At 43.7% G+C, this 26,656-nt stretch overlaps 1 protein-coding gene across 4 annotated transcripts in view; it reads right to left on the reverse strand.

Annotated features, from left to right (window-relative positions):
• The window catches only part of SFXN5 (sideroflexin 5), a 116,972-nt gene that overhangs the window by 64,082 nt on the left and 26,234 nt on the right, over nucleotides 1-26,656 (reverse strand). For all 4 annotated transcript variants that reach the window (XM_043603679.1, XM_043603682.1, XM_043603681.1 and 1 more), the window contains 4 exons: nucleotides 26,344-26,421; nucleotides 13,531-13,557; nucleotides 13,003-13,057; nucleotides 11,003-11,028 (listed from right to left, as the gene is read on the reverse strand). In XM_043603679.1, coding sequence (XP_043459614.1) covers nucleotides 11,003-11,028; nucleotides 13,003-13,057; nucleotides 13,531-13,557; nucleotides 26,344-26,421 — 186 coding nt within the window. The remainder of the gene's footprint in view (nucleotides 1-11,002; nucleotides 11,029-13,002; nucleotides 13,058-13,530; nucleotides 13,558-26,343; nucleotides 26,422-26,656) is intronic.

Below are 26,656 nucleotides of genomic sequence, written 5' to 3' on the forward strand. Positions count from 1 at the left end.
GAGGATTGGTCCTCATAGGACATTCACAGCATCTGCTTTAGCAGTAAACCCCTGAATAACACAAGAGTGGACGGCACCCAAGTTCCCAGGATGCCTCCAAGACTGTAGGGACCCTGAGATAACTGACTTGTCTTGGGCAGGAAGAAGAGAGTGGAAATTGATGGGGTGTCCTCAATAACACCTTGTCAACTAGAGACAGTGCTGGTATCCCATGGGTTATCTAGTTCATCCTAGTTGATGGCACCCATTAATTGTGTGAGGATCCAGTTGGCCTCTTATGGGGAAATGAGCCCCAAATTCAACTTCTCTGGTTTGCAAAGAAACTATTGCTAAATGATGCATCTTTCTTTCTCACGTGTTGATGGAATATTTATTAAAATTATTATGGCAGATTCTTCTTTGCCTACATATCAACCATTCTTCTCTTCTTGCTTACTAACAGAATTCCTATAGTTGGGAGATTCTGCATGAAATATAAACAGAAATGTTGTATGAGAGATTGAAGAAGTCTCCATAAAGGGAACTGACTCTGTTGGGAAGTACATTCTTTTACTCTTCCCTTTAATATGGATGTGAACTCTGACTCTTTAATATGCATGGCTAGAACTCTGACAACCATATTGGGCTATGAGGGGATTCTGATGACAGAAGCCAGCACTGAGAATGGTGCAGAAATATGGAAGTCTGGGTTCCTGGTAGCATTATGGGGATCCACTTACCACCAAACTTCTTTGACATGAGGGAGTAATAAATTATTTTCTTTAAGCCACTGTTATTTTGAAATTTTTAATATGCAGATGGTCCTATTCCTAACTGGTATAATCGTATAGTATGCTACAGAGAAAACCACAATACATCTCCAATGGCAGAATCATTCTCTCTGAAAATACAACACAGTAGAAAATAATAAGAAAAGAACACACTTGTAAAAAACAAACCACCTGCAATTCAAAATGTGTTCTTCTGACTACCTGATTAAAGAAGAGTCAAAACAGAAATTTCAAACTTATTTAGAAAATAAAAATATGGATCACTGTATACAAACACATATTAGATACAGCTAGGTATTAGATATACTCAGAAGCAAATTCACAGCCCCAAGAATTTTTATTAGAAAGAAAGAGTGAGCATAAATAAAGTATTTGAGATAAAAAGTAAAAAAAAAAAAAAAAACCAAACTAAAACACCACAAACAAACCAAGGGAAAGAGGGAAAAAGGATATTATAAAAACAAAAGCAGAAATGAATAAATTAGAAGACGAAAATAGAAGAATTGATCAATACATCCAAGAGTTGATTCCCAGACACGAACCTCACAAATCTGGTAATTTTAATAAAGGAGATGAAGGTGACGGGGGGGGGGGGGACAGAACTCAAAACCCATCCAAGGAAAGATTGTTATATTTTAAAATGTCAATATTTAAAACTTTCCACAACAAAGACACCAAAGAATGAAGAGAAAATAGCTGGAAGAAGAGATCTGCAATGTATATAATTCGAAGGATTAGTACCCAATATATAAAGAACTCTTAAAATTAATTTGGAAAATACAGCCAGTGGAAGAATGGACAAAGGATGTGAACAGGTAATTCACAGAAGAGGAAATATAAATGGTAAGTACATAGATGAAAAGAAGCACAAGCTTTTTGGTATTCAGGGAAACAAAAACTAAAACCATAGTGAGATGCTACCTTTCTCCCATCAGGTTGTCATAAAAAAAAATCTAAAAATATAAATACCAATGTTACTAAGGTGTAGTGAAATGTAGCCTTCCTGAAGGGAAATTTGGCAATAGCTATCAAAAATGTAAATGTGTATACCTATTTACACAGCAAATTCACTTTCTAGAATGGGCCTTTGAGAAATCTTCATACTTGGGTGAGAAGAATTTCACAAGAATTTTTCACAGTGCTGTTATTTCTTTTTTGTTTGTTTATTTGTTTTAGAAAGAGAGAGAGCAGGTAAGCAGGGGAGGGGGGAGAGGGAGAGGGAGAGGGAGAGGGAGAGGGAGAGAGAGAGAGAGAGAGAGAGAGAGGGAGAGAGAGAGAGAGAGAGAATCTCAAGCAGGCTCCATGCTCAGCATGGAGCCCAATGCAGGGCTCAATCCCACAACCCTGGGATCATGAATTGAGCTGAAATCAAGAGTTGGACGTTCAACTGACTAAACTACCCAGGAGCCTCACAGCACTGTTATTTCTAATAGCAAATAATCAGAAACAACCTAAGTCCATCACTGGGGGAGAGAATATTACTCAGCAGGAAAAAACGAATGAATGAATGATGAAGCAGATCTTTATGTAGCCAAATTACTAAATGTAATAAGCTAATTGTAGACAAATAAGTATACTGTTGTATTTTTAATGGAAAAAATACAAAACAAAAAAGAACGTTTAAATCATGATTCATATATATGCAAATGCATAGAAAAAAACCTGAAAATTCACATCAAAGTTCTAACAGAGGTTACTTCTAGGAGCAGATTTGGGATTGAGACTTGTCAGAGGAATTTCTACTTTTTTTGTGTTGTTTGAATTCTGAGCTGAGAGAACATATTCATGTATTACTTGTATAACTTTAAAAATATTCTTTAAAAAGTCTTGGTGGTATTTTTGAATTCCAAAGAACATATTCATGTATTACTTGTATAATTTTATAAAATATACAGAGAAGATTTTTTTTTAATCCTGAGGATATTTCTGAACTCCAAAGATAAAAAGAAAAAATACCAAAGGATCCTAAGGGGAGTGGGGGAGGTTTACCTACAAAGGAAAAGAGAATCAGGCCAACTATTGTTCATGTATGAGAGAGAAAAAAAATACATTTCCAGATATGCAAGGACTCAAAAAGTATATTGCCCACACACTCTGAATATTATTCACAGACGTGCTCTAGCCAAACATAGAATGCACACACACACACACACACACACACACACACACACACAAAGCCTAAATAATTGTGAGGTTTCATACAGGTATTAATTAAGCAAAGATTAAAAAATCTGATGAGATTCCAGATTATTTCCAAAATCTTGGCAGGTGTGTATGGGTAAAATGGTAAAGCAGAGAATAGAGGAAAATGGTATGTTAAAAGTCTCTTCCAGGGCACCTGGGTGGCTCAGTCAGTTAAGCATCCAACTTTGGCTCAGCTCAAGATCTCACAGTTTGTGGGTTCGAGCCCCATGACAGGCTCTATGCTCACAGCTTGGAGCCTAGAGTCTGCTTCAGATTCTGTGTCTTCCTCTCTCCCTTCCCCTCCACTGCTTGCACTCTGTCTCTCTCTCTCTCAAAAATAAATAAACATTAAAAAAAAGTCTCTTCCTATGTGGGGAGGGTTAAGGAGGTCGTATTTATTATTCAATTATTAATTGAATAATTTATTATTAATATAGGGTAAATATAATAGAACCACTCTATAAAATATTACAGATGAATAGTAATTAGAGAAAAGTAGGATGTTTCCCTTCCAAACTACTTAAGAAACCAAACGACCATTGAAAAGGTCACTCTAGTACAAATCAGGAAAGGAAGTGGAAACAATAGCAAAGCTTAATAAACCAACAACAAACTATTTGATGGCTGGGATAAGTAGTCACAATAACCAGTAGCAGAACAAATATTGTCTTGAATTCTACTTCATCTTATATCAGTGTTTCTATTCCTGTTTTGTTTATTTGCTCTGTAAATCATTGCCCACACCTTTATATGAGTGACATTTTGTTTCTGCATTTTTTGTATTATATGTCTCTTGACAAAATGTAGCTGAGTTTTACTTCTTCACTCAGTTTGAGAAACACTGTCTTTAATAATTTAAACAGGGATACTTTGTGTGTGCATGTGAGAGACAGAGAGAGAAATAGAGAGCTCTGTCACCATGCATCGCTATTACAGTACCATCGACTATATTCCCTATGCTAAATCTTTTATTCCTGTAACTTTTTCATACCATAACTGGAAGTCTGATCTCCCAGTCCCCTTTACCCATTTTGCCCACCTCCCCACCCCCTTCCCTCTGGCTTAACAACAGTTTGTTCTCTGTAATTATAGGTCTGCTTCTGCTTTTTGGTTACTCATTTGTTTTTTTGTTTTGTTTGTTGTTGTTGGTTTTTTTTAGATTCCACATATAAGTGAAATCATATGGTATTTGTCTTTCTTTGTCTAACTTATTTCACTTAGCATGATACTTTCTAGGTCTATCCCTGTTGTCACAAATGGCAAGATCTCATCCTTTTTATCGATGAGTAATGTCCCACATAGAGATATACCACATCTTCCCTATCCATTCAGGATGGACACTTGAATTGTTTCTATATCTTGGCTATTGTAAATAATGCTGCAATAAACATAGGTGTGCACGTATCTTTTTGAATTAGTGTTTTCATTTTCTTTGGGTAAATACACAGTAATGGAATCATTGGATCATATGGTATTTCTATTTTTATTTTTTTGAGAACCTTCATGCTGTTTTCTATAGTGGCTGCACCTATTTACATTCCCACAATAGTGCACGAGGGTTCCTTTCTCTCCACATCTTCACCAACATTTATTATTTCATCTTTTTGGTTTCAGCCATTCTGACAGGGGTAAGGTGATATCTCATTATGTTTTTTAAAATTTTAATGTTTATTTATTTTTGAGAGGGGGAGGGGCAGAGAGAGAGGGAGACACAGAATCTGAAGCAGGCTCCAGGCTCTGAGCTGTCAGCACAGAGCCCAATGCGGGGCTCGAACCCACGAGCTGTGAGATCATGACCTGAGCCGAAGTTGGATGCTTAACTGACTGAGCCACCCAAACGCCCCTCTCATGGTTTTGATTTGCATTTTCCTGATGATGCATGATGTTGAGCATCTTTTCAGGTGTCTGTGAGCTACCTGTATGTCTTCTTTAGAAAAATGTCCATTCAGGGGCACCTGGGTGGCTCAGTCGGTTAAGCATCCAACTTTGGCTCAGGTTATGATCTCACAGGTCATGGGTTCGAACTCTGCATCAGGCTCTGTGCTGACAGCTCAGAGCCTGGAGCCCGCTTTGGATTCTGTGTCTCCCTCTCTCTCTGCCCCTGCCCTGCTCACACTCTGTCTCTCTCTCTCAAATATAAATAAACATTTTTAAAAAATTAAAGAAGATGTGGTTTATATATACAATGGAATACTACTTGGCAGTGAGAAAGAATGAAATCATGCCATTTGCAGCAATGTAGCTGGAACTGGAACGTATTATGCTAAGTGAAATAAGTTAGTCAGAGAAAGACTGATATCATATGTTTTCACTCATATGTGGATCTTGAGAAACTTAGCAGAAGACCATGGAGAAAGGGAAGGGGAAAAAATAGTTACAAACAGAGAGGGAGAGAGGCAAACCATAAGAGGCTCTTAAATACAGAGAACGAACTGAGGGTTGATAGGGGGGTGGGGGAGGGGAAAATGGGTAATGGGCATAGAGGAGGGCACTTGTTGGGATGAGCACTGGGTGTTGTATGTAAGCGATAAACCATGGGAATCAACCCCAAAAACCAAGAGCACACTTTACACACTGTATGTCAGCCAATTTGACAATAAATTATATTTTTAAAAAATTAAAAAAATAAAAAATTGTTTTGCTTATTCTAGGTCTTTTGTAATTCTCACATAAATTTTAGGCTAACTAGTAAATTTCTACAGCAAAGATCTTGAAGTTTTGATGGGATTGTGTTGAATCTATGGCTCAATTTGGAGAAAATTAACATTTTAACAATATTGACTCTCAATCCACAAACAAGGTATATATCTGACTTTACTGAGGTCTTCCTTCATTTCTCTCAGCTACACATGTAATTTTCAGCGGAGAAATCTTGTATAACCTCTGAAGCATTTATTCTTGAAGATTTTATATCTTTTATGTAAATGATGTATAAGGCTTTTTGCTGCTGGTATATAGAGATATAATTGATTTTTGTATATTGACCTTGTAGCCTGCTACCTTGTTAAGTTTATTTATTGATTCTAGCCACTTTTTGGAAAATTCCTTCGGATTTTCTACGTACACAATCATGTTGTCTTCAAATAAAAGCAGTTTTACTGTTTCCTATCCAAAAAAAAAAAAAAATGTTGCTATGGTACCTTATAGTTTTAAGTGCTATTGTAAATACTATCTTTTTTAAACATTATATTCTAGACGTTTTTTATAGGTCCAAAGGCCTATAATAATGTTTTATATACTGATCTTACATCCAGGCATCTTCAAAAATAGTAGTTCTAATAGTTTGCCTATGCTCATGAATGTTCTTGTTTCTTCCTTTCCAATCCTATTACTACTGATTTATTTTGTCATGTGTTACTGTATTTGCTAGTTTTCCAGGAAAATGTTGGATATCAGATACTCTTACCCTGTCCCAGACATTAAGAATTTACCTTCATCTGTTTCATCTTTAAGAATGTTGCTTGCTTTGGGGTTGGGATTTTTTTTTTTTTTTTGGATAGACCCTCTATAAATTAACAATGTTCCCTTCTGAATCTAATCTGCTCTTTAAAAAAAAAAAAGTCATAAATGGACTTATGTTTCATTTTACCAAATCATTTTTCTAAATGTACTAAGATTATCACATTTCTCCTTTAATTTGTTAATGTGATGAACTCTATTAATATATTCCTAATGTTATCATTCTTAGTAAAAATTGGTTATGACATGTCTTAATGCATTGCTGGATTCAATTTGTTATTTCATTTGGACTCCTATTTGTAATTTCATAAGTGATATTAGCCTACAATTTTTCTTTCTTCCATTTACTTCTTTGGTATTGGTCTCAAAGTGCCTCATGAATGAACTGAGAACATTTCTTCTTTTTATCCTCTTTCTTGAGTATAATGAAAATTGAGTTTGGCTATTGTTTTAAGAGTAGGCATCCAGAGGGGCACTTGGGTGGCTCAGTCGGTTAAGGGTCCAACTTTGGCTCAGGTCATGATCTCACAGTTTGTGAGTTCAAGTCCTGCGTCGGGCTCTGTGCGGACAGCTCAGAGCCTGAAGCCTGCTTCAGATTCTCTGTCTCCCTCTCTCTCTGCCCCTCCCCTGTTTGTGCTCTGTCTCTCTCTCTCAAAAATAAATAAACATTAAAAAAATAAAAATAAAAATAAAGAGTAGTCATCTGGAAGATCATGGGAGTCTAGTGGTTATGTTTTGTTCGTTCTTTGGTGCATATATTTTATTTTATTTTATTTTTTATTTTAACATTTATTTATTTTTGAGACAGAGAGAGAGCATGAACAGGGGAGGGTCAGAGAAAGAGGGAGACACAGAATCTGAAACAGGCTCCAGGCTCTGAGCTGTCAGCACAGAGCCCAACGCGGGGCTCGAACCCACGGACTGCAAGATCATGACCTGAGCCGAAGTTGGACGCTTAACTGACTGAGCCACCCAGGCGCCCCTGGTGCATATATTTTAAACAACTGATTTAATTTCTTGTTATTCATAGTCTAGTCATATTCCGTATTTCCTCTTGCTTGGTGGTCTTTGGGAAGCTGTGCTTTCCTAGAAATGTGCCCTTTTCTTCCAGGTCTTCAGATTTATTACCCCATATCGTTTAATGCATTCTGATCTTTTAAAGTTCCATTGTATATACAGTTATTGTACTTTTTATTCCTAATATTGTTTATTTGCATCTTCTTTTTTCTTGTTTAGTGTTTCCAGAAATGTCTATTGAATTAGTCCTTACACAGAAGTTAGAAATTTACCCTCAAGGTATATCTCTAACTATATCAAAACAATATGCACAAGATTACCCATTCTGGCATAATTCATCATAGCAATATAGTGGACATAGTCTCAATGTCCATTTGAAGGAAATTAGCTGAATAAATTATGCCACTTCTACAAAGTAGACAGTTAGATAGCCATTTAAAAAAAAGAATGATGGGGCACCTGGGTGGCTCAGTTGATTGAGCGTCCGACTTCAGCTCAGGTCATGATCATGCAGTTTGTGATTGTGAGTTCAAGCCCCACATCACTGCTGTTGCTGCTGTCAGCAGAGCCCCCTTTGGATCCTCTGTCCCCCTCTCTCTGCCCCTCCCCTCCTTGCACTCTCTCAAAAATAAACAAATGTTAAAAAGAAAAAAAACAGAACAAGGAAGACCTGTATAAACTGATGGGCCGTGATTTCTAGAATATGTGATTAAGCGGAAAAAACAACGTGCAAAAGAGTATATATAGAATGCTACCTTTCGTATAAGAAAAAATGGGACCTATATTTGTATCTGCTTATTTAGAAAAAGAAATAGGATGGATAAAATTGTTTACCTACACAGGATAGGTGAAAAGGGAAGTGGAACTTTTTAAAAATTTTATTTTAGAGAGAGAGAGAGCACACACAGGGGAGAGGGGCAGAGGGAGAGAGAAAGAGGATCCCAAGCAGGCTCCGTGCTCAGTGCAGAGCCCAATGCAGGGCTCAATCCCACGCCCCTGTGATCATCACCTAAGCCCAAATCAATAGATGCTCAACCAACTGAGCCACCCAGGTGCCCCAGGGAATGGAATGTTTATCATGTCTTTTTATATAGCTTTGACTTATGTTGATATTTTAGATACTAAAAAAAATCAATAAGAACAGAGAAGCAACTAAAACTGAATGCCAACAATAACACATAAACCTCACTGTATATCAAACAAATAACCACACAGAAGAAAAACATTACTTCAAATAACTTTTGACCACAATTCTGTGACTGTACACCCTCAGGAGGATAGAGTCCAAGGACAAAAAGAACTTCAAAGAAATCTTGAACTTCACTTAATACACTTTTGGGGAATAGTACTGATATAGTAATTCTGAAATTCTTTCATTTGTGTGCAAGATTCGGTAAGCGAGTACACATATGTTTGTTGGCTTCTCATTCAGGGAGGAGGGGGATATAAATATGAAATGGGAGGAATGAAGACCTCTGAGATGTTGGATTGGGATTCAAGGTATTGGCATTAACTCATCATTTTTAAGAAGTGGTATTTCCTAGCTATGCATGCTAAGAGGGCCTAGAAAAAATGAGGCTCCAGCAACAGTGAGCACACCTAAGCATTCAGATCTTGGTTTCTAAATACCACTCTTCTCTGAAGAGAATCAGACCTGTTTGTAGAAATGCATGATTCCAGGACTGGGGCAGAGACCACAAGATGAGTCTGGAGTATCTATATATTGTGCCAAAAAGTACTAAAGTATCAAAGGATAAAGAGGACTTGTCAAATGGACAGAGAAACTGCTTTAAAGGTTTCCTACTGGTCACATTTGGGACAATCTGCATATGAAAATGAATAATGACAGAAGTAACTTGTTATCAACCAAATACAAAAAATACACCCACCATACTTACTGATAATTTAAAAAACATTAAAAGGGAAAGGCAGATGGGAAAACACTTTTTTACAGAAGGAGGGTCTGCAAATACACAGAGAAGGAATGAGACCTATGAGATATATAGGAAACTTTCAGACTAAGCAATGACTCTGTTCCCAGTCAGGTTTTCACTCATAGATATACTATCTGTTGGTCATTCTTACCTTTTTTCAGTTTTAGGCTAATACGAAGAAAGCCACTATAAACATTTGTGTACAGAAATTTGTGGGGACATATGTCTTCATTTCTCTTGGAGGAAACGCCAACAAGTATGGTTACTGACTCACATCATATGTAATGTATGTTCAGTTTCCAAGAGACCACAATACCATCTCACACATACCCCTGCCCTGGTCCCGATCCCAGCTCTAGGATTACACGCTGCATTTCATTGCTATCTCTTTAACACTGTAGGTATAATCCAGGAGAAGTGAGGGAAAATGCCCTCTGAAAGACTTGTACAAAGCAGCACTGTTTGTTGTTCACTCCAAACCCCAGTATTGTCACCAGGACATGCTACTTACAGGGGAGTTTTCCCAAAAAGCTTAGGAAGTCAGAAAATAAGGAGGATGGATAAGTAAATTTTGATATAGTTCTAACAATGCGATATGACACAGAAAGCAATGAAAAAAGAACAAATTAATACTACATACACCAATATGGGTGAGTCAATATGGACGTCTGTACAGTATGGATGAGTCCCACAGATAATTTTGAGGGAAAGAAGACAGACCAAAAAAAGTACATCCTGGTGATATCCTTTATATAAAATTCAGTAATAGGCAAAATTGGAATATAGTAAAGGAAGTCAGAAAAGTGATTCCCTGTGGGGGTAGTGACTGAGGGGTACACGAGAGGTTCCTGAGATGCTGCTAGGCTCTGAATCTAAGTGCAGATTACTTGGATGTACTTGCCTTGTGAAAATGTACCACACTGTACATTTATGATGAATGCACCCTTCTATACATGTGTTATATATATATATATATTTTTTTTTTTTTAAAGAGCAAACTTAACCTTGATTCCAAAACTAAACAAAAAGAATACTGAATCCTTTATGAGTTGATTTTAATTTTTTTTAACATTTATTTATTTTTGAGATACAGAGCGTGAGCAGGGCAGGGGCCGAGAGAGAGCGAGACACAGGATCCGAAGCAGGCTCCAGGCTCTGAGTGTCGGCACAGAGCCCAATGTGAGGCTCGAACCCACGAACCGTGAGATCATGACCTGAGCCAAAGTCAGATACTTAACCTACTGAGCCACCCAAGCACCCCTCTGAGTTAATTTTAAACTTTGGGTTTCAGCAGGCATGCTTATCCTCTGACTTCCTAAGCTTTTTGGGAAAAGTCTTTTGTAAGGAGCATGTCCTAGTGGCAATACTCAGCATGGGAACGTGCAGGGACAAATGCACTTGGAGGCTCTGTCTTAGGTGCACGTTGGCACACTTTTGTGGAAAGAAGTTCGACAATACACACCAAGAGATTTAAAAAGACACGCATGCTACTTTACCTGCTAATTCCCCTCCAGGAATGAATCTTAAATCAACATCTCAAATATTTATGATATTACTCTATCACATAACTCTATTACGATATAGAATTATACATTAACACTTTTTTAGAAAAGAAAACCCTTTGAAGGCAGTACTTACAATTGGCGTCCCAAAAGGAATGTAACCTGAGAGGGGAGAGGAAAGGGTCAGGTCTTACAGTCCCACCCCATCCCACTCCACCCCTCAACAGAGGCACCAGAAGAGACCTCTAGACTTGGTCTTGGCAATGGTCCTGATGAGGGAGCTCAGGTCAGCGAGGCAGAAGGCACCTCTAGCCCCCAGGCCTTTTCCCGGCTCAGCCCTCCCCAGGATAGAGGGCTCCCCCGTGTCCCCCAGCCACCCTCTCTCTGTTCCCCTTTGGCCAGATACTTCTCACTCCAAAACTCAGAAGCCCTCTGCTGAGGGCAGGGCTGCCCACCACTGGGAACACCATGCACTTGGTGCTACAGTTGGTGTTCCTTCCATGATTTCCTCCAGGAGGCACCGCGTCCCCTGCCCACGCCCACTACACACAGCACGCTGCCTTCAAAGGCCCCAGAATGTCCTCCTTCTCTCAGCTTACCTCTCTAGCATACAGCCTTACTTCAGTTCTGAAAGGGGAACTCTCCACACACTTGAGATGTGTACCTCTAAGTGCCAGGGGTACTCTTTAAATCTCTCCTACCCTGCCTAAACATCCTCAGTAGAGCAGGCCCCAGGCACTGTCTCCTCACCGCTCGCTTCCCTGGACTATCGGAGGCCCCGTCTGCTGCCCTCCACCTCCCACTGTCAGTGGGCGGCCCTGTGTCCCTGGCCTCTAGCTTATGGCAGGCAGTCAGCTGGCGGGCTGGACAGCAGAGAACCACACTTATCTGGGTTATCTAAAGCAAAGGTTCGCATCCTGACTGTGCATAATTGTGCTTGCACATGAACCGTCACTCTACTGCCCGCATTCCTCTGGAGATGGGCCCCAGGTTTGACTGGAGAATTACAAGAGGATCCAGGCCCCAGGTGACAGCGTGCTGTGGCCCGGTGCACCTACAGCCGTAGCTGCAAGATGCTCGGCCAGAGGCCTTTGCTACCTGGGAGTTCCTCACGGCCAAGCAAGGAGGGTCCGTGGGCACGCAATGCCTCAGCAAGATGAGGTCACGTGGTTGTTTGTTCTCTCACTCACATGAGGTCAGGCTGTCTGGGGGTGGGGATCCTGACTGACTCAGCTGAGAACACCTCTTGATAGAGACTCTTTCTCCAGCCACCTGAGGACTTCTCAAGGCAGCAGCCAACAGCCCTCCCACCCACCCTGCAAGAGTGCCCCAGTGAACTGAGAAATGCCACGCAGTAGGCATCAACACTCTGGTGGGAGTCTGACCTCTGCTGTGTGACTCTGGACAGGGCCTGTGGCCTCTCGGAACTACAGGTAGGACAAACACGCTAGGCCAGGCCCCGTGCGTGCAAGTGTTTTCTGGGCTACTAAGCTCATGCACAAAGAGCTTCCCTCTAGTGACCACTAGGCAGGGACTTCCTGGGGGCAGGGACTTCCTGGGGGCAGGGATCTTATGTCCACTTTCCCACCCCAGCCCCTCTACCACTGGTCTCCACAGAATGGGAATCCACCCTCCCTGTGTGCACAGTAGTGCTAATGCAGTTCATGCATTCTGGAGTACAGGTTAATAGCAGGATCGGATGCCAGGGAGTTAGCCTGGGGATTAAGTGCCTTTAAGGGAGCGTGGTTTGCAAGGAAAGAGCACAGTATGCACAGGTAGGTGAGAGAGAAGATAGGGCTTGCCGGAAGCAGGTATCATCCCTGAGGCTGCCGCTGTAGGTGGGTGGTGTATAACAGGAAAAGAAGCCCCAGATTCACCTGTGGAGGCCTCCACTGCACCCCAACTGCTCAGGAAGAAAAGGTAGACAGGCACATTTTTTTTTAAAGCCCCACAGGTGATTCTAAGGCCTGGCCAGAGACGTGTATGGTCGAGCCAAGGTGAATACGGAGGTGCAAACTGGCCGTGTGTGTAACGGGTTCTGCCCCTCCTCAGGTTGGTGCATCTGGATGCTTCTGCAGCTGTAACCGTGGTAAGCGCCTGAGGCCAGGCAGATTCAGGAGGGTCCCAGGGGCTTACCTGACATTCTAAAGGGCATGAAGATCTTCTCATTGGTATCTGGGTGTAGAATAGCCTGGCAAGAGCAGGGAACAGAGCACAGGGTGACTGTGGGGAGGAGGAGGAGGGAGGGAAAGGAGAGCTCCCCCCGGAGGACTGGAAGGCCAGTCCTTTCTCACCATTCAAGGCAAGAGAAACAAAACACAGGCAGCAAACAGGACTTTTCCTGATTAATGCTCAAAGCTGAATGCAGGTGAGTGGGACTGGGTCCTCTGTCCCCTGTGCCTAGTATTTCGTGGGCATGTAAGAAGGATTTTGTAGAGGAGCCCACAGGGAAGGAGCTCAGGGGCCCAGGAGAAGGCAAGGGGCCTGAGCTCTGGCATTCAGAAACTCAGGCCCTGGGTGTTGGGAAAGAAGGGACGGCAGGGCAGCACGTGGCAAATGGGAGGGGCAAGGCTGAGCAGCACAGCCATGATTCCCCAGGACAGCTCAGGGCAAGGTCCAGGAGAGCAGAGAGGAGGGAAGGAAATGAATCCAAAATTGAATTACCTGCTTGATTTTCTGTGCACTCCAGAGCTGCAAGGAAGGAAGGGAGAGAAAAAAGGAAAAGAAAATAAAGGACAAAAATTCAAAGCACATATCAATTTAAAGTTTCAAAGCCCCATATTTTAACCAAGAGATCCAGTTCGGAGGGCCTGAGAAGCTCAGGCTGTCCTGACACCCCCAGGACTGGCAGCATCCCTGGGGCTGTGGCATCAGGGAGCCCAGAACAGCAGAGCTCGGGTCTCTCATGCAGATCATTTCGACCAAGGGTCCTCTGCTCTGGCTGCGCTGTAAAATTACTTGAAAAATTCTTCCAGCAATTCTCTAGTTGATTCTAAGGTATGGCCAGGTATGAAGTCCCGATTTCAATGAAGTTACTTTAACTGTCTCCCAGAATCACTAGAGGCAGCATAACACAGATTTTTCAAGGCTGGACAGACTGCCTGGATGCCTGGCTTTGCCACTTCTTCGGCTGAACCTCCATTTCCTCATCTGTAGAATGCGGATAATGGCTCTGCCTCCAACATTGTTAAAGAGCAATAGGAAAAGTGACTGACGCAGTGCTGGACACACAGGAAGGGCTTTATTGCTGTCGACTGCTGTGGGCATTATTTTCCTATTGTTGCTGTTATTGTAACAAGGTTATAAAGAGAAGTTGCTTTCAGATGAGCAATGAGGTCTCTCCAGCACAGCACAGGAGACAGGCTGGAGGGACAGAACAATTGCCAGTTCCTTCAAATGACACAAATGCTGTATTTCATTGAATCTAAGACATCACTGACCCTAAGATACACTAGCATGTCCCGCTAAGAAATAAAAGTATAACATAATGCCAAGACCTCCATCAATTAACAGACTCATCCCATTTGAGAGATGTTAAAATGTGATAAGATAAACCTTTCAAAAAGAAATCAAGCAAACATAGTCAAAATTTATGGGCAAACCAAAGGCGGGGCATTTTTAAAGGAGCAAGAAGGTATGGGGTGCGAGGGAGGAGGTGGCCAGCAGTTGATTTGAGTTTTACAAGACAACGCTTCATTTATATAGCAGCATTGTCATCTGGAATATAAATTAAGCTGCAGAAGGCTACTGGGTAGCAGAAACAGAAGCATAAGATTGATATGTTAAAGTTTATGCATTTTACTCACAGCAGAGTCCCTCAAGCCTTAATCGACAGCCTAATTATCCTTATTTTAGATACATTTCAAACATATTTGATTGTCTGCTATTCCAGACCCTCAAAGATTAGAAGTGGTAGATTTTTTTTTAATAATTAGGGAAAAAGGGGACTGAAGAGAGAAAAACTAAATGCAAAATCACTGTTGGCCAAAGAAGGTGAGTCAGTGCATAACAGCAAAGAGGTAAAAAAAAAAAAAGTGATAAAAGGCAGATCCTCTATTGCTCAGAAAGTGCCTTCATCCAGTGCGCCTCCAGTCCCAGCACCAGCTCTGGTGCAACCCCAGGCCCTGTGCTCAGATTCCTGACACCCCATACTCCCCACCCAGGATCAGAATCTTCCATTTCTAGGTCCAGCTTCTTAGAGGCAGGGGCATGCCTGCTGCTGTCCTCCAGTATCTCCCACAGTGCTGGGCACACAGCAAACCTAAAGCTATTCTAAATTAAAATTCCATTCTAATCTATTCTATCCTATTCTTTTTTTCTTTTTTTTTAAATTCTTTTTTTTTTAATTTTTTTTAATGTTTATTTATTTTTGAGACAGAGAGAGGCAGAGCATGAACGGCGGAGGGGCAGAGAGAGAGGAAGACACAGAATCCAAAGCAGGCTCCAGGCTCCAAGCTGTCAGCAAGGAGCCCGACGCAGGGCTTGAACTCACGGACCATGAGATCATGACCTGAGCCGAAGTCGGAAGCTCAACCAACTGAGCCACCCAGGCGCCCCTTTCTATCCTATTCTAAATGTTTATTTCTTGGAGAGAGAGCATGAGCTTGAGAGAGGGAGACAAAGGATCTGAAGCAGGCTCCTCACCGCTAGCACAGAACCCTACACGGGGCTCAAACCCATGAACCAGGAGATTATGACCCAAGCCGAAGCTGGATGCCTAACTGACTGAGCCACCCAGGTGCTCCAAAATTTTATTTAAAAAAAAAAAAGTGCAAGATCTCTCTATATAACTCTTATAAAAAGAAAAGAAAAGAAAAAATTCCCCATGATTCTGATGAACAGCTGGAGTGGAAAACACTGGTCTAAGACATCAAACGACAGTACAAAGAACAGGTATTAGAACTGTGTTCAAATCACTTGCTGGATGTGTGATTACTCTGCCTATGTGCCTCAGTTTCTCCATCAGTGAAATGGGTTGTTGTAAGAGTAGGGCAGAACCGTGCTGGATGCTCCCAGCAGTTTGCATTTCCCTTTGGGCACACAGGGAAGCCTGTGTTTCTAGCTTCCCTCACGGGCAGGTGGGCTCATGTAATGGGGTGCTGGCTAATGAACTATGGGTGGAAGTGACATTCACCACGCCTCCACCAGGCCTGGCCCTCCCACAGAGGATCCAGTGGAGGCTGGTGGCAGCAAAGCCACGAGGCAGAGGAGGCCAGGCCCTGGACAATGGCATGTGCCCTGTTTCCCAGCAGCACTGGACTCTGACATGAGAGAGAAATAGACCTTTGTGCGTAAGTCCCTGAAATCTGGGGTTGTTTGTTCCGGTGCTTGGCTCACCCTGACTAAACAGAGGTCTCAATGAGGTGTACATATCTAAAATACTCAGCCCCTGGAACGTGCTCAATGAATACCTAAAGTAGAGGAGAAGTCATTCAAATGAGCAATCTATTTTTAAGGGACTTAATTATTTTTCAAAGTAACTTCACCTCGATTGTCTTTATTCCTACAACATGCCTGTGAGGTAGGTAGATTATTTTCAGACAAAGCAACTCGTCTCAGAAAGAATAAGTGACTCAGCCAGGGTCCTCCGGGTTGGTGGCAGGATGGAGATGGGCCCCTGGGCCTACTCGGCCTCTCGACTCATGTTCTCCTGCTCTCCAAGAGCCTCTGGAGCAGATCGCTGCCTGGTGTGGCCAGGGTGACTGCTGTGCCTGAGGCACGAGAAGAGGAGGAGAGTCAACTGACATCATCCTGGGGTCTCCGAACCTCCTCCTTGCAGCCCGGTGGCTGATGCCCCTCACCAGCACCTGTTGCTCCCCTCCCACAGAAGTCCAGCTGCTCAGCCCAGTGCTTGTAACCCACGGCCACGGCCATGTCCCTCAGGTGCAAGGACTGCCTCCTCTGCCCCACCCAGGAGCGGGGGGCGTCAGCGGCAAGGCCAGGGACCCAGCGCACACAGACATATTCCCCACCCTGCAATGACACCACCACACCACGCAGGCCAGTGCCACAGATAAGAGGCGATAACAAAGCCTCACACATAATTCCATGCTTCCCCGCTGGGCTGAGCACCTTCCCTCCCTTTAATTATTTGATTCTCACACTCAGAAACCTGCTCACAGCCCAGGTGAGGAAGCCAAAGCTCAGAGCCACCTCCAAAGCCTCAGAGGCAGAGCTCACGACCTCTGACTCAGATTTGTCCCTCCATTCATCCTCACTCATTCATTCATATTTAGTGAACAAGTGCTAGGAGTCTGACACCCTTCTGAGGGCTTGGTACATATTAACCAATGTAATCTCCTCAATAGCCCCTTGGGGCAGGGACTAGTAAATTCCCCACTTTATAGATGTGCAAATGGAGGAGGCACAGACAGGTTATGGGACTTGCCCAAAGTCTTACAGCAGCACTGGGATTTGAACCCAAGCAGTCTGGCTCCAAAGTCTCCAGTCTTAACCACCACATGCACCTGTTTCTAAATGTTAGCACACTGATGTTCACTGTTCTCTCCCTTTAGGCATCTATATATTTCAGAGATCTTTCCATGTCACCACCACTCTTCCTAACAGAAACCTTGGATGCATATATTGTAAACCGTGCCCTATAAGTGGACTTTTAGGCTATTTTCCATCTTTTTTTATTGTGGAAAAATACACATAACCTAAAAATTTACCATTTTAACCACTTTTAAGTGGCAGGTCAGTGGCATTAAGCACATTCACATTGTTATGTGGACATCACCACCATCCACCTCCAGAACTTTTTCATCCTCCTCAACTGAAACTCTGTACCCAGTAGATCCTTTTTTAAAAATGTTTATTTTAGGGGCACCTGGGTAGCTTAGTCGGTTAAGCGTCCGACTTCAGCTCAGGTCATGATCTCACGGTCCGTGAGTTTGAGCCCCGCATCGGGCTCTGTGCCGACAGCTCAGAGCCTGGAACCTGCTTCAGATTCTGTGTCCCCCCTCTCTCTCTGCCCCTTCCCTGTTCATACTCTGTCTTGCTCTGTCTCTCAAAAAAAAAATAAATGTGAAAAAAATTTTTTAATGTTTATTTTAAATGGGGAGCCTCTGGCATCTTCTTATCAGCCTGTGAAGTAACTACACTTTAACCTGCGAATTCCTCAACCTTTAACCTATAAAATCCTTAATATGACTTGTCTTCTCTGGGCTCAGCCCATCTCACTCCATGCCTCTGGCGGAACATAAAAGGGTGCGGCCCCAGTCGCACCCTTGGAACTCATGTGGACGTGAGACTTTGGACCTTGCTTGATTTCTCAGCTTGGGCAATGAGGACAGAGCGGGGGTGGGGGAAGCAGTCTGGGCAAGAGGTTGCTGGAACAATGAAGAAGTTTGCTGATTTCAGAAATGGCCAGTGTCTCAGCCGAGCTGCCATACGAACCTATTAGAACCCCGTGTAGAGGCCAAGGGAAGGGGCAGAGGGCGGGCTTCAGAAGGAAAAGCCTTGCCTTTTGGGTGTGGAGCAGGGCACACCCCAGCACCCAAAACCCAGATGAAGGGAGCAACCGCCCCCAGTCTGGCTCACTCCCCTTCCCCTCTGCCTCCTTCCAAGCTGCTTCTCCAAACCTCTAAAGGCAGCAAAGACAGAGCCTATTTAAAACAACCTCCAGAAGGTAATTAAACAGAGCCCGAAGGGGATCCTTCTGTAAAGCAAAGGATGCCTCCATAAAACAAACAAAAAAACTTCCTAATTTATCACTTGGGCCAATCCCATTATTCCTTACCATTAATTTTGTTGCCATGGTTACTCCCAGGTAATATGTACATATGCAAGTCTATGTGGGGTAAAGGTACCCCCCCTCAATCCTACAGATTCATAAAAGGAGAAAAACATCCCCCTGGTAGTTTAGCAGCAGTAACTTCTTCTGTATACGTGCAGCTTCTCAAAGAGGACACACCTTGGAATCCAACCGTGGTCTACTCCAGATCTCCTGCTTGCTGGCCATGTGATTTGAGGCAATTTACTTAATCTTTTTGCACTTCCACGTCCTCTTTTGCAATATGGGGATATGAATAGTTACTTTCAAGGTTATTGTGAAAATTAAAGAAAATTCATGTATTCAGCAAATATTTACTGAGCACCTACTATGTGTCAGCCACAGACAGCTCTGGCATTAAGAACACATCAATGAAAAAAATACTGAAAATCTCTGCTTTCATGAAGCTTATATGCAGTGGGGATGGAGGGCACAGCAGTACAAGGTGGGCAGGGTCATTTTCTTTCTTTTTTTTTTTTTTAAGTGGGTTCCACGCCCAGCGTGGAGCCCAGTGTGAAGCTTGAACTCATGATCCTGAGATCAAGACCTGAGCTGAGATCCAGAGTCGGATGCTCAACACACTGAGCCACCTAGGTGCCCTGGGGTCATTTACATTCAGGTGACAAGGGAGGAAATACTTGAAGGAGGGAGTAAGTCATGCAGATATCTAGTGGGAGATTGTTCTGGCAGCCAGAACAGCCAGAGCGAAGGCCCTGAGGCAGAAGTGGGCCTGCCCAGCATGTGTGAGGGACAGCAAAGGAGGCCAGCGTGACTGGAGTGGACTGAATAAGGGGAGACTACTGGGAGACAAGATCACAGAAGGAAGGGGGCTTTGCAGGCTGTGCTAAATACTATGGCTTTTACTCTGAGCGGAAAGCAGGGACACAACACAGTTTGTAGAGAAGTGGTTCTCACCGGGGGGCAGGGGGGGTGTGATTTTGCATCCAGGGTACATTTGGCAATGTTTGGTTGTCATGACTTGGGAGGGGGGCTACTGGCATCTAGTTGGTAGAAGCCAGGAATACTGCTAAAAATCCTACGGTGCACAGAACAGCCCCTACCACAAAGAATTATGTGGCCCCAGATGCCAATAGCACTGAGGCTGAGAAACTCTGGAACCAAGGAACAAATGAAATAATGTAGGTGCTCACAGATTACTCTGCGTGCTGTGATGGGAATGGACAGAGGGACCCAGGTAGAATAGGGGTACCCCCCAGGAGCCCACCGCAGTGACCCAGCCCAGAGATGCACCTACAGCGCCCAGCACCACACCTAGCACATACTGCAAATGCTTCAGCTAGGATTGGCCACTTGCCTGTCCTGCGCTAATGGTAAGGGACAAACCGTGGTCAGCCTAGAGGGGTGGGCTCCTGACCAGGAGTCAGAGGCTAGGGGTCCTGAAGGCTCTGGTAAGGAAGGGGAGGTGTCAGCCAAGCCTTCCCTTCAGCCACCTTCTGGCAAACCTGCTGACACCCAGAGAAGATTTTGGGTGCAAGTATTTTTAACTCTCTCATATTTTCTCTGCTATTTTCAGCAAAGCCCAAACACAGCTGACCCCATTTCCACACTGCCAGAGGAGGAGACTTGCAGGATCTCTTACACCAGCTGCCCTTTCTCCTTGGCAGGTTGCAGGCAGAATCCACCCTTTCGTGGGGCCTCTGGGCAACCAGTAGGTTACGCTGGGTGCAGAGTAGGCGATTAATAAGGTGAGCTGGTCCCCAGGCCCTGGGGGATGTGGAATGATGGGCAAGAGCAGCCCACAGGGGCTCCCAGAGACCTGCTCTCCTTATGCCTGCCCACTCCAGTAGCTTCCAGGCTGGTTTCCCTAAGGGCACTTACCCTCCCCCTGGCACTCGGACTGATGCTACCACAGTGCACATTCAGGCTACTCCCTTGCTCAAGAGCTTCCAGTAGCTTCCCCTTGCCCCATACAACGCATCTCACATCTCTACCTGGGTTGCAAAAACTTTTGCAATAAGTAACTTCCCAACTGCCTCTCCAGCTTCCTCTCTCTGGTCTCATCTTCTCTCCCCACTCCTTTCTCTCCTCCACACTCCCTCCCCATCTCTCTCTCTCTCTCTCTCTCTCTCTCTCTCTCTCAATCTCCACTTCACTTCTCCCTCTTGTCTGTGAACACGGTGGGTCTCTGTCTACACTCTTACACTAACCACTGTGTCCCCTCTGTGAGGCCTTTCCTCACTCCCTGCATTCTCAGGACTCTCTCCTGGCTGAGCTCCTACCTGCCTCAGCCACAGTCTTGCCTCCAGCCTGGCCTCTAGCGCCTGCTTCTGTGTGGTCACCTCACCTGTGCTGGGAGCCGGCTGCGTGAGGGCAGGAACTAGGGAGCGCTCATCTCCCCCTCAGGCCCACCTCCCAGAGCAACTGCTCCAAACAGGATGCTCAGCAGATGCCCAGGGCCTGCACTGTGTGTGCGAACTGCACAGGTGTAACTGGGCTGCAGACCTTCACAAATGCCAAGCTCTTCTGCCTGCCATGTTTGCACACATCAGTCCACTCCACAGAGTACACCCTTCCCTGCCAAATCCACCTTCAGGAAGTGGGTGAAAGATGGGCACTGGATCTAGCAGGCCCAGCGTCAGATCCCTGTTCCACCACATACTGGCTATGTGACCTTAGGTAAGTAATGTAACCTCTCTGAGACTCAGTTTTCTTACCTGTAAAATGGGATTAATACAAGTACCTACCAAATAGGGTTCCTGTGAACATTAACTGAAATGTGCGTAAAGTGCTAATACTTAGCACAATGCCTGGCACTTGGTAAGCCAAAGTGAGTGGCGGCTCATTACCAAGAGGGCATCTTCCATATTTAACCTCACCCATCCCCATCCACAGCAAACCACTGCAGCGACACCCCAGTGTATAAAGTGCCACAACAGAGTCAACATCCAGAAACCTAGTCCAGCTGCCTATGCTTATAGCTTTGCTCTCATCTATGGCTTTTTTTTTAAATAATTTTTTTAATGTTTATTCATTTTAGAGAGAGAGAGAGAGAGATAGGAGCAAGTGAGGGAGGGGCAGAGAGAGAGGGGGAGACACAGAATCCAAAGCAGACTCCAGGCTCCGAGCTGTCAGCACACAGCCCATCGCAGGGCTCGAACTCACAAACCATGAGATCATGACCTGAGCCAAAGTCAGATGCTTGACTGACTGAGCCACCGCGGCACCCCTATGGCTTTGTTGTTTAACTGATAACTACAGTCCTTAATAGGGCTCCTAGCACATCAAGTTTCTACTTGTCAAGCCCAAAGGGTAATTTATACGTACTTATTTTTATTTTATCCTAAAGACTAATTTTTCACTGGAATAGCAACCTTTTAACAACAGTCTCTGCAGGAATTATCAGCCACCCACCAACAAAAGACCAAACAAAGGCCATCAGGTGTGAACAAACTAGCAATCCACTTGTATGTACCCACCGGTGAGATGTCATAACAAGAGGCCAGGCTTACAAGCTGGTAAGTAGGTTACCCTGTGCTGCCTGTGACATCAGGATAGGCCCACAGGCATCAGGAGGCAGCCACAGGCTTCTGATCCACACGCCTGCAAAAGGACGTCAGAGCAAGCACAGAGCCTAGGGGCAGATGAGGCAGCTGTCCAGACTGAGATCCAGAGCCACCCTGGGCCTAGATATGGCTTGTGAGCAGGACCAGCCTAGACCAGGAATAGGGGACCATCCTTAACTGCAGAATTCTGAGGCTTTCCCAAATCCTGGGCTAATATGTCATCATCCACCCACTCTGTTCTTGTCCATGGAGGCCAGAGGAGGTGTGGCTTTGTAGATGAGGCCCAGGGAGGGAAGTATTGTGAGAGCCAGGAGGACTGAAAAGGGAAGTAGAGGGAGGATATGATTATTAATGGGGCTGAGCAGCAGACTCACACCTAGAGCACTGTGCTACCCAGCCATCAGATGGACACTGCAGGCATCACTAACGTGAGCCAGAATTGGGAAGCATGGCTAGTGCCGGAATCCCCCGCCCCACCTCCCCTCCTCCCAGCTCTCTGGGGGCACACTGGGGCTTTCAGGGCAGAAAACAAAAGAGGCCCAGCAAATAGGGCAGGCAACTTTACGCTACTGAAGGGAGTAAAGAGGAGAAATGTGGCCTCACTCCCCAACCTCTGGATGCTGGAGGGAGTCCCAAGAGGCCAACCTCAGCCAGAGGGAGCTTGGGTTGGGAGCAGATGCAGGGTGAAGAGTTGGGGGGCTGAACTCACCCCTGACAGGTCCAAGAGGAACTGCAAGGGTCTGAGGATTACTTTGGCCTAGAGAGGAGATGTCAGGTGAGGCCACCCAGGCTCCTCAGTGCCCATGCCAGAGGGAAGCACTGTGCTCAGGGATGATCTGATCACAGCCTGTGCTTCCTGCTGATAGCAGCACAGATGCCTGAAGATAGACCCTGTCTAGCCAGGCATTGCCCCATCTCCCACCACTCCCTGGGGCCCCGCACAAGGACATCTGGCCAAGGTGCTGCATCAGCTCACATATTTGCCCTCCTTTCAAGTGGCCGGGCCTCAGTCAAGCACATTCTCCCAGACTTCCGCTGTGGGGGGCTTGCTATCTTCGCTCATGATGTGTTTCTTCACCCAGATGGCTCTTACCTAGTACTCCTCTTGGCCATTCCCTTCTCATCCCTCAAATCTCTGGTGGGAATCTCTTCCAGACAGTCTGGGAAGGTTACTCCTTCTTCTGCTGTCCCACAGTATGGTGGTTTTTCATAATCATTGCCTAGATTCAGGGGGTCCATGAAGCAAGATCTTCATCTACTTTCTTCCTTGCTCTCTCCCCTAGGCCCCAGCATCAAAACTGGCCTGCAGGTGCTCCATAAATACATATTACATGAATTAGGTTGGGGAGAGCTGATGGCTGAGCCACCCACCCCAGGAACATCCAGCCAGGTACTAGTGTGTCCTGATGTCAGCCCAGAGCTTCAGCACGGGCTTTACACCTAAAGGTGTTAGAAGGCAAGGGCAGTGCCTCATAGGGTCACCAAAAGAATGGAAGGAGAGACAACAGCAGAGGAGGGACAGCAACATGTTTTTGGATGGAAAATAATTAGAGGTTTAGTAACTTATCCAGTAGACAAGAAAAAACCATCCCCCAAATGCCTGAGGAAGACATGCTTAGGGAGCCAGTCCATTGCTCTCAAAATACCAGCAAAGTTCAGGTCTTGAAGGTACCAGGTACCACAGGAAAAAAGGGCTAATCATAAGACTAAACACAGGGAGTTGGTCTAAAGTCTGTCCTCAAAGCAATAAGATCCCAAGGCCTTCACCATACAGCAAGGTGACTCTCACCACGCTCACCTATGTTTCCCAGATGCTAGAGGTTTATCAGCCTTCTGGAGAAACTAAATCCAAGTGATCCCAGACTTGAGAACACCAGCACAGTAGAGGGTGGGAGTAAGTGAGACTCAAAGCAGGGAAATTAATAAAAGTCTGCAAAGTGAGTATTGGGACTCCAGCCTCCTTCCCCCATTTGTCTTCCAGAATGCAGAGACGTGAGATGGCTACTGTACTCACAACACAGGAAAAGAATTCTATTAAGAAGAATTTAAGGGGTACTGAGGTGGTTCAGCTGGTTAAGCCTCCAACTCTTTATTTTGGTTCAGGTCATGATCTCACAGTTCTTGAAATCAAACCCTGCATTGGGCTCTGCACTGATAATGTGAAGCCTGCTTGGGATTCTCTCTCTCCCTCTCTCTGTCTCTCTCTGTCTCTCTCTCTCTCTGTCTCTCTCTCTCTCCTTACCTCCCCTGCTTGTGTGCATGTGTACTCTCTCTCAAAATAAATAAAAACATTAAAAAAAAGAAGATTTTTAAAAAGAAACAGTCAAAGAGCTCTTGGAAATTAAAATTATACTAGCTGAAGTTAAAATTTCAATAGATATGTTGAAAATAAACTCAAGGAAATTTCTTGCAAAGCCACACAGGACAAAGTGATGAAATGGAAGAGAAAAAAATATAAGAAAATTTAAGTGTCAATTTAAGATGTCGAGTATTTGGCTAACAGGAGTTCCAAAATAAGAAGAAATTATCAAGGAAACAGCATAAGAAAATTAGCCAGAACTGAGAGACAGGAGTCTCCAGATTGAAAAGGGTCACTAGGAACCCAAAATAACAAATTTTAAAAGAGAAGATCCTAAACATTTCCAAAAAGGGAAAACAGGTTACTTGAAAAGAATCAGAGATGAAATGTATCAGATTTCCAACAGCTGTCCTGAAAGTGAGAAGACAATAGAGTAATGTCTTCAAAATGTCTGTCAACCTATAATTTTCTCCTCAGCAAAATTGTCAATTAAGGCTGAGTGAAGAATTACAATTTTCTGACATAAAAGGACTCAAAATTTTCTTCCCATTTACTCTTATATTAGGAAGCTACTGAAAGAGGTGTTCCACCAAAACTAAAGTATACACCAATAGAAAGGCCTGGAGTTGGAAGAGGTGGATACCAGAAAGGAAAACTTCAGGGGAAAAAAATGGAACCGAAGGACAGGAATCTTCAGATTGAAAGGAGGCACTGAAAATATCAAAGGCTGCTAAAGAATGTAGTAAGAGGTAGAGATGGTATAAAGAAAACTATGCCAATGTGAAAAACTAAGGCAATTATTAACTCCGGGTAAAATACAAAGTTCAAAAGAGAGAAAACAAAAAACAGTAAATGGTATTTGTATAATTGTAATAGTGTGAATACTGAATATCCATAAACCCCCAAAGCCATAATAACTATTTTGGGAGAGTAATGAGGATGGAGGAGAGAAGTGTGTTTTTTATGAAAGTAAATAACAAGAGAGCTGAATCCTCATCTACTATAAATAGATAATACAAAGAACTAGTTGAAAAATAAGACTATAGATAAGCATACTGGTTTGACATACAGATTTCTATGTGAAGAAATAGTTAAAAGTATTTGTTTCTGGAGAAAAAGAATGGGAACAGAAGAGGGATGGGACAACATAGTACTTTTCCTCCAGGTATTTTATTACTATTTAACTTTTTGAACTATGCACACATGTTACTTTGGGGGAAAAGGGCGTGAAATTAATTTTTTTAAGTTTTTGAAATAAAGTTTATAAACAAAAAGAAAAACTTTGGCAATGTTAACCATCAGTCTCTATAATCATTAAAGCAGCCCTGCACTGCATCCCTCTACCTTTCCTCAAACCAAACACAACCAATAACATTTCACTTAGCTCTAGTTCAAATTCCTACATGATATATAAAAAATGAAATTATAGCATCCTAGCCTAATCCCCTTTATCCTGCCCCATCTTTCCCATCTTCAACCTGAACTTTTGGGTAGTGGTATGCTAGTAAATATTTAAAAATTAGTTCTTTGGGGAAGAAAGTCCTGATTTGTAGCATTTGCCAATTTCCATGGTGTAAATGCTCCCACATGGGTGATTTCAAGTTACTTCTGTGATGTCACTGAACGTGGAATTGGGAAGAGATGTACACATCAGCTCCAGGAAACTACTGCCTTTGGGCGTCTCTTGTCTTATCACCTCTGTGCTTCCCCCCAGGCCCAGGGTATGAGAGAGAGCTGAGTGTCTCCTCCAAAAAACCAGAAGTCCGCATGGCTATGTAACAGTGGAAGTGGATAATGAAGGGAAGAGAGTTGGTTCAGGATGCAGAGAAAGGGTTGTGACTTTGCCCCCTTCCTTCTCCTCCCACCTCCAGTAGAGTTACCTGCTCATTGGTGACCCCTGGGCGCAGGGTCCCATGCTTGTAGTCCTCCAGCAGCTGCACAGCCTCTCTGAGACGTCTCTGCAGGGGAAAGAAAACAGACATTGAGGGGCATAGATCCAAGGCTTCTGCAACTCTTTCATTTGCAAACAATAAAAAGGATACACTTTAAATGTCCTTCCAAAGGGATGTGGCTAAATGACAGGGGTATAATAATACTATGGAAAAATATTTGGCAGTTTAAAAAAAGCAAAGTAGATCTGCATGTGATTCCATCTCCAACATATTTTTTTGAGTGAGAAAGTGAATTGCAGAG

The sequence above is a fragment of the Prionailurus bengalensis genome, chromosome A3 (assembly GCF_016509475.1).
Source record: "Prionailurus bengalensis isolate Pbe53 chromosome A3, Fcat_Pben_1.1_paternal_pri, whole genome shotgun sequence".
Classification (NCBI taxonomy): Eukaryota; Metazoa; Chordata; class Mammalia; order Carnivora; family Felidae; genus Prionailurus; species Prionailurus bengalensis.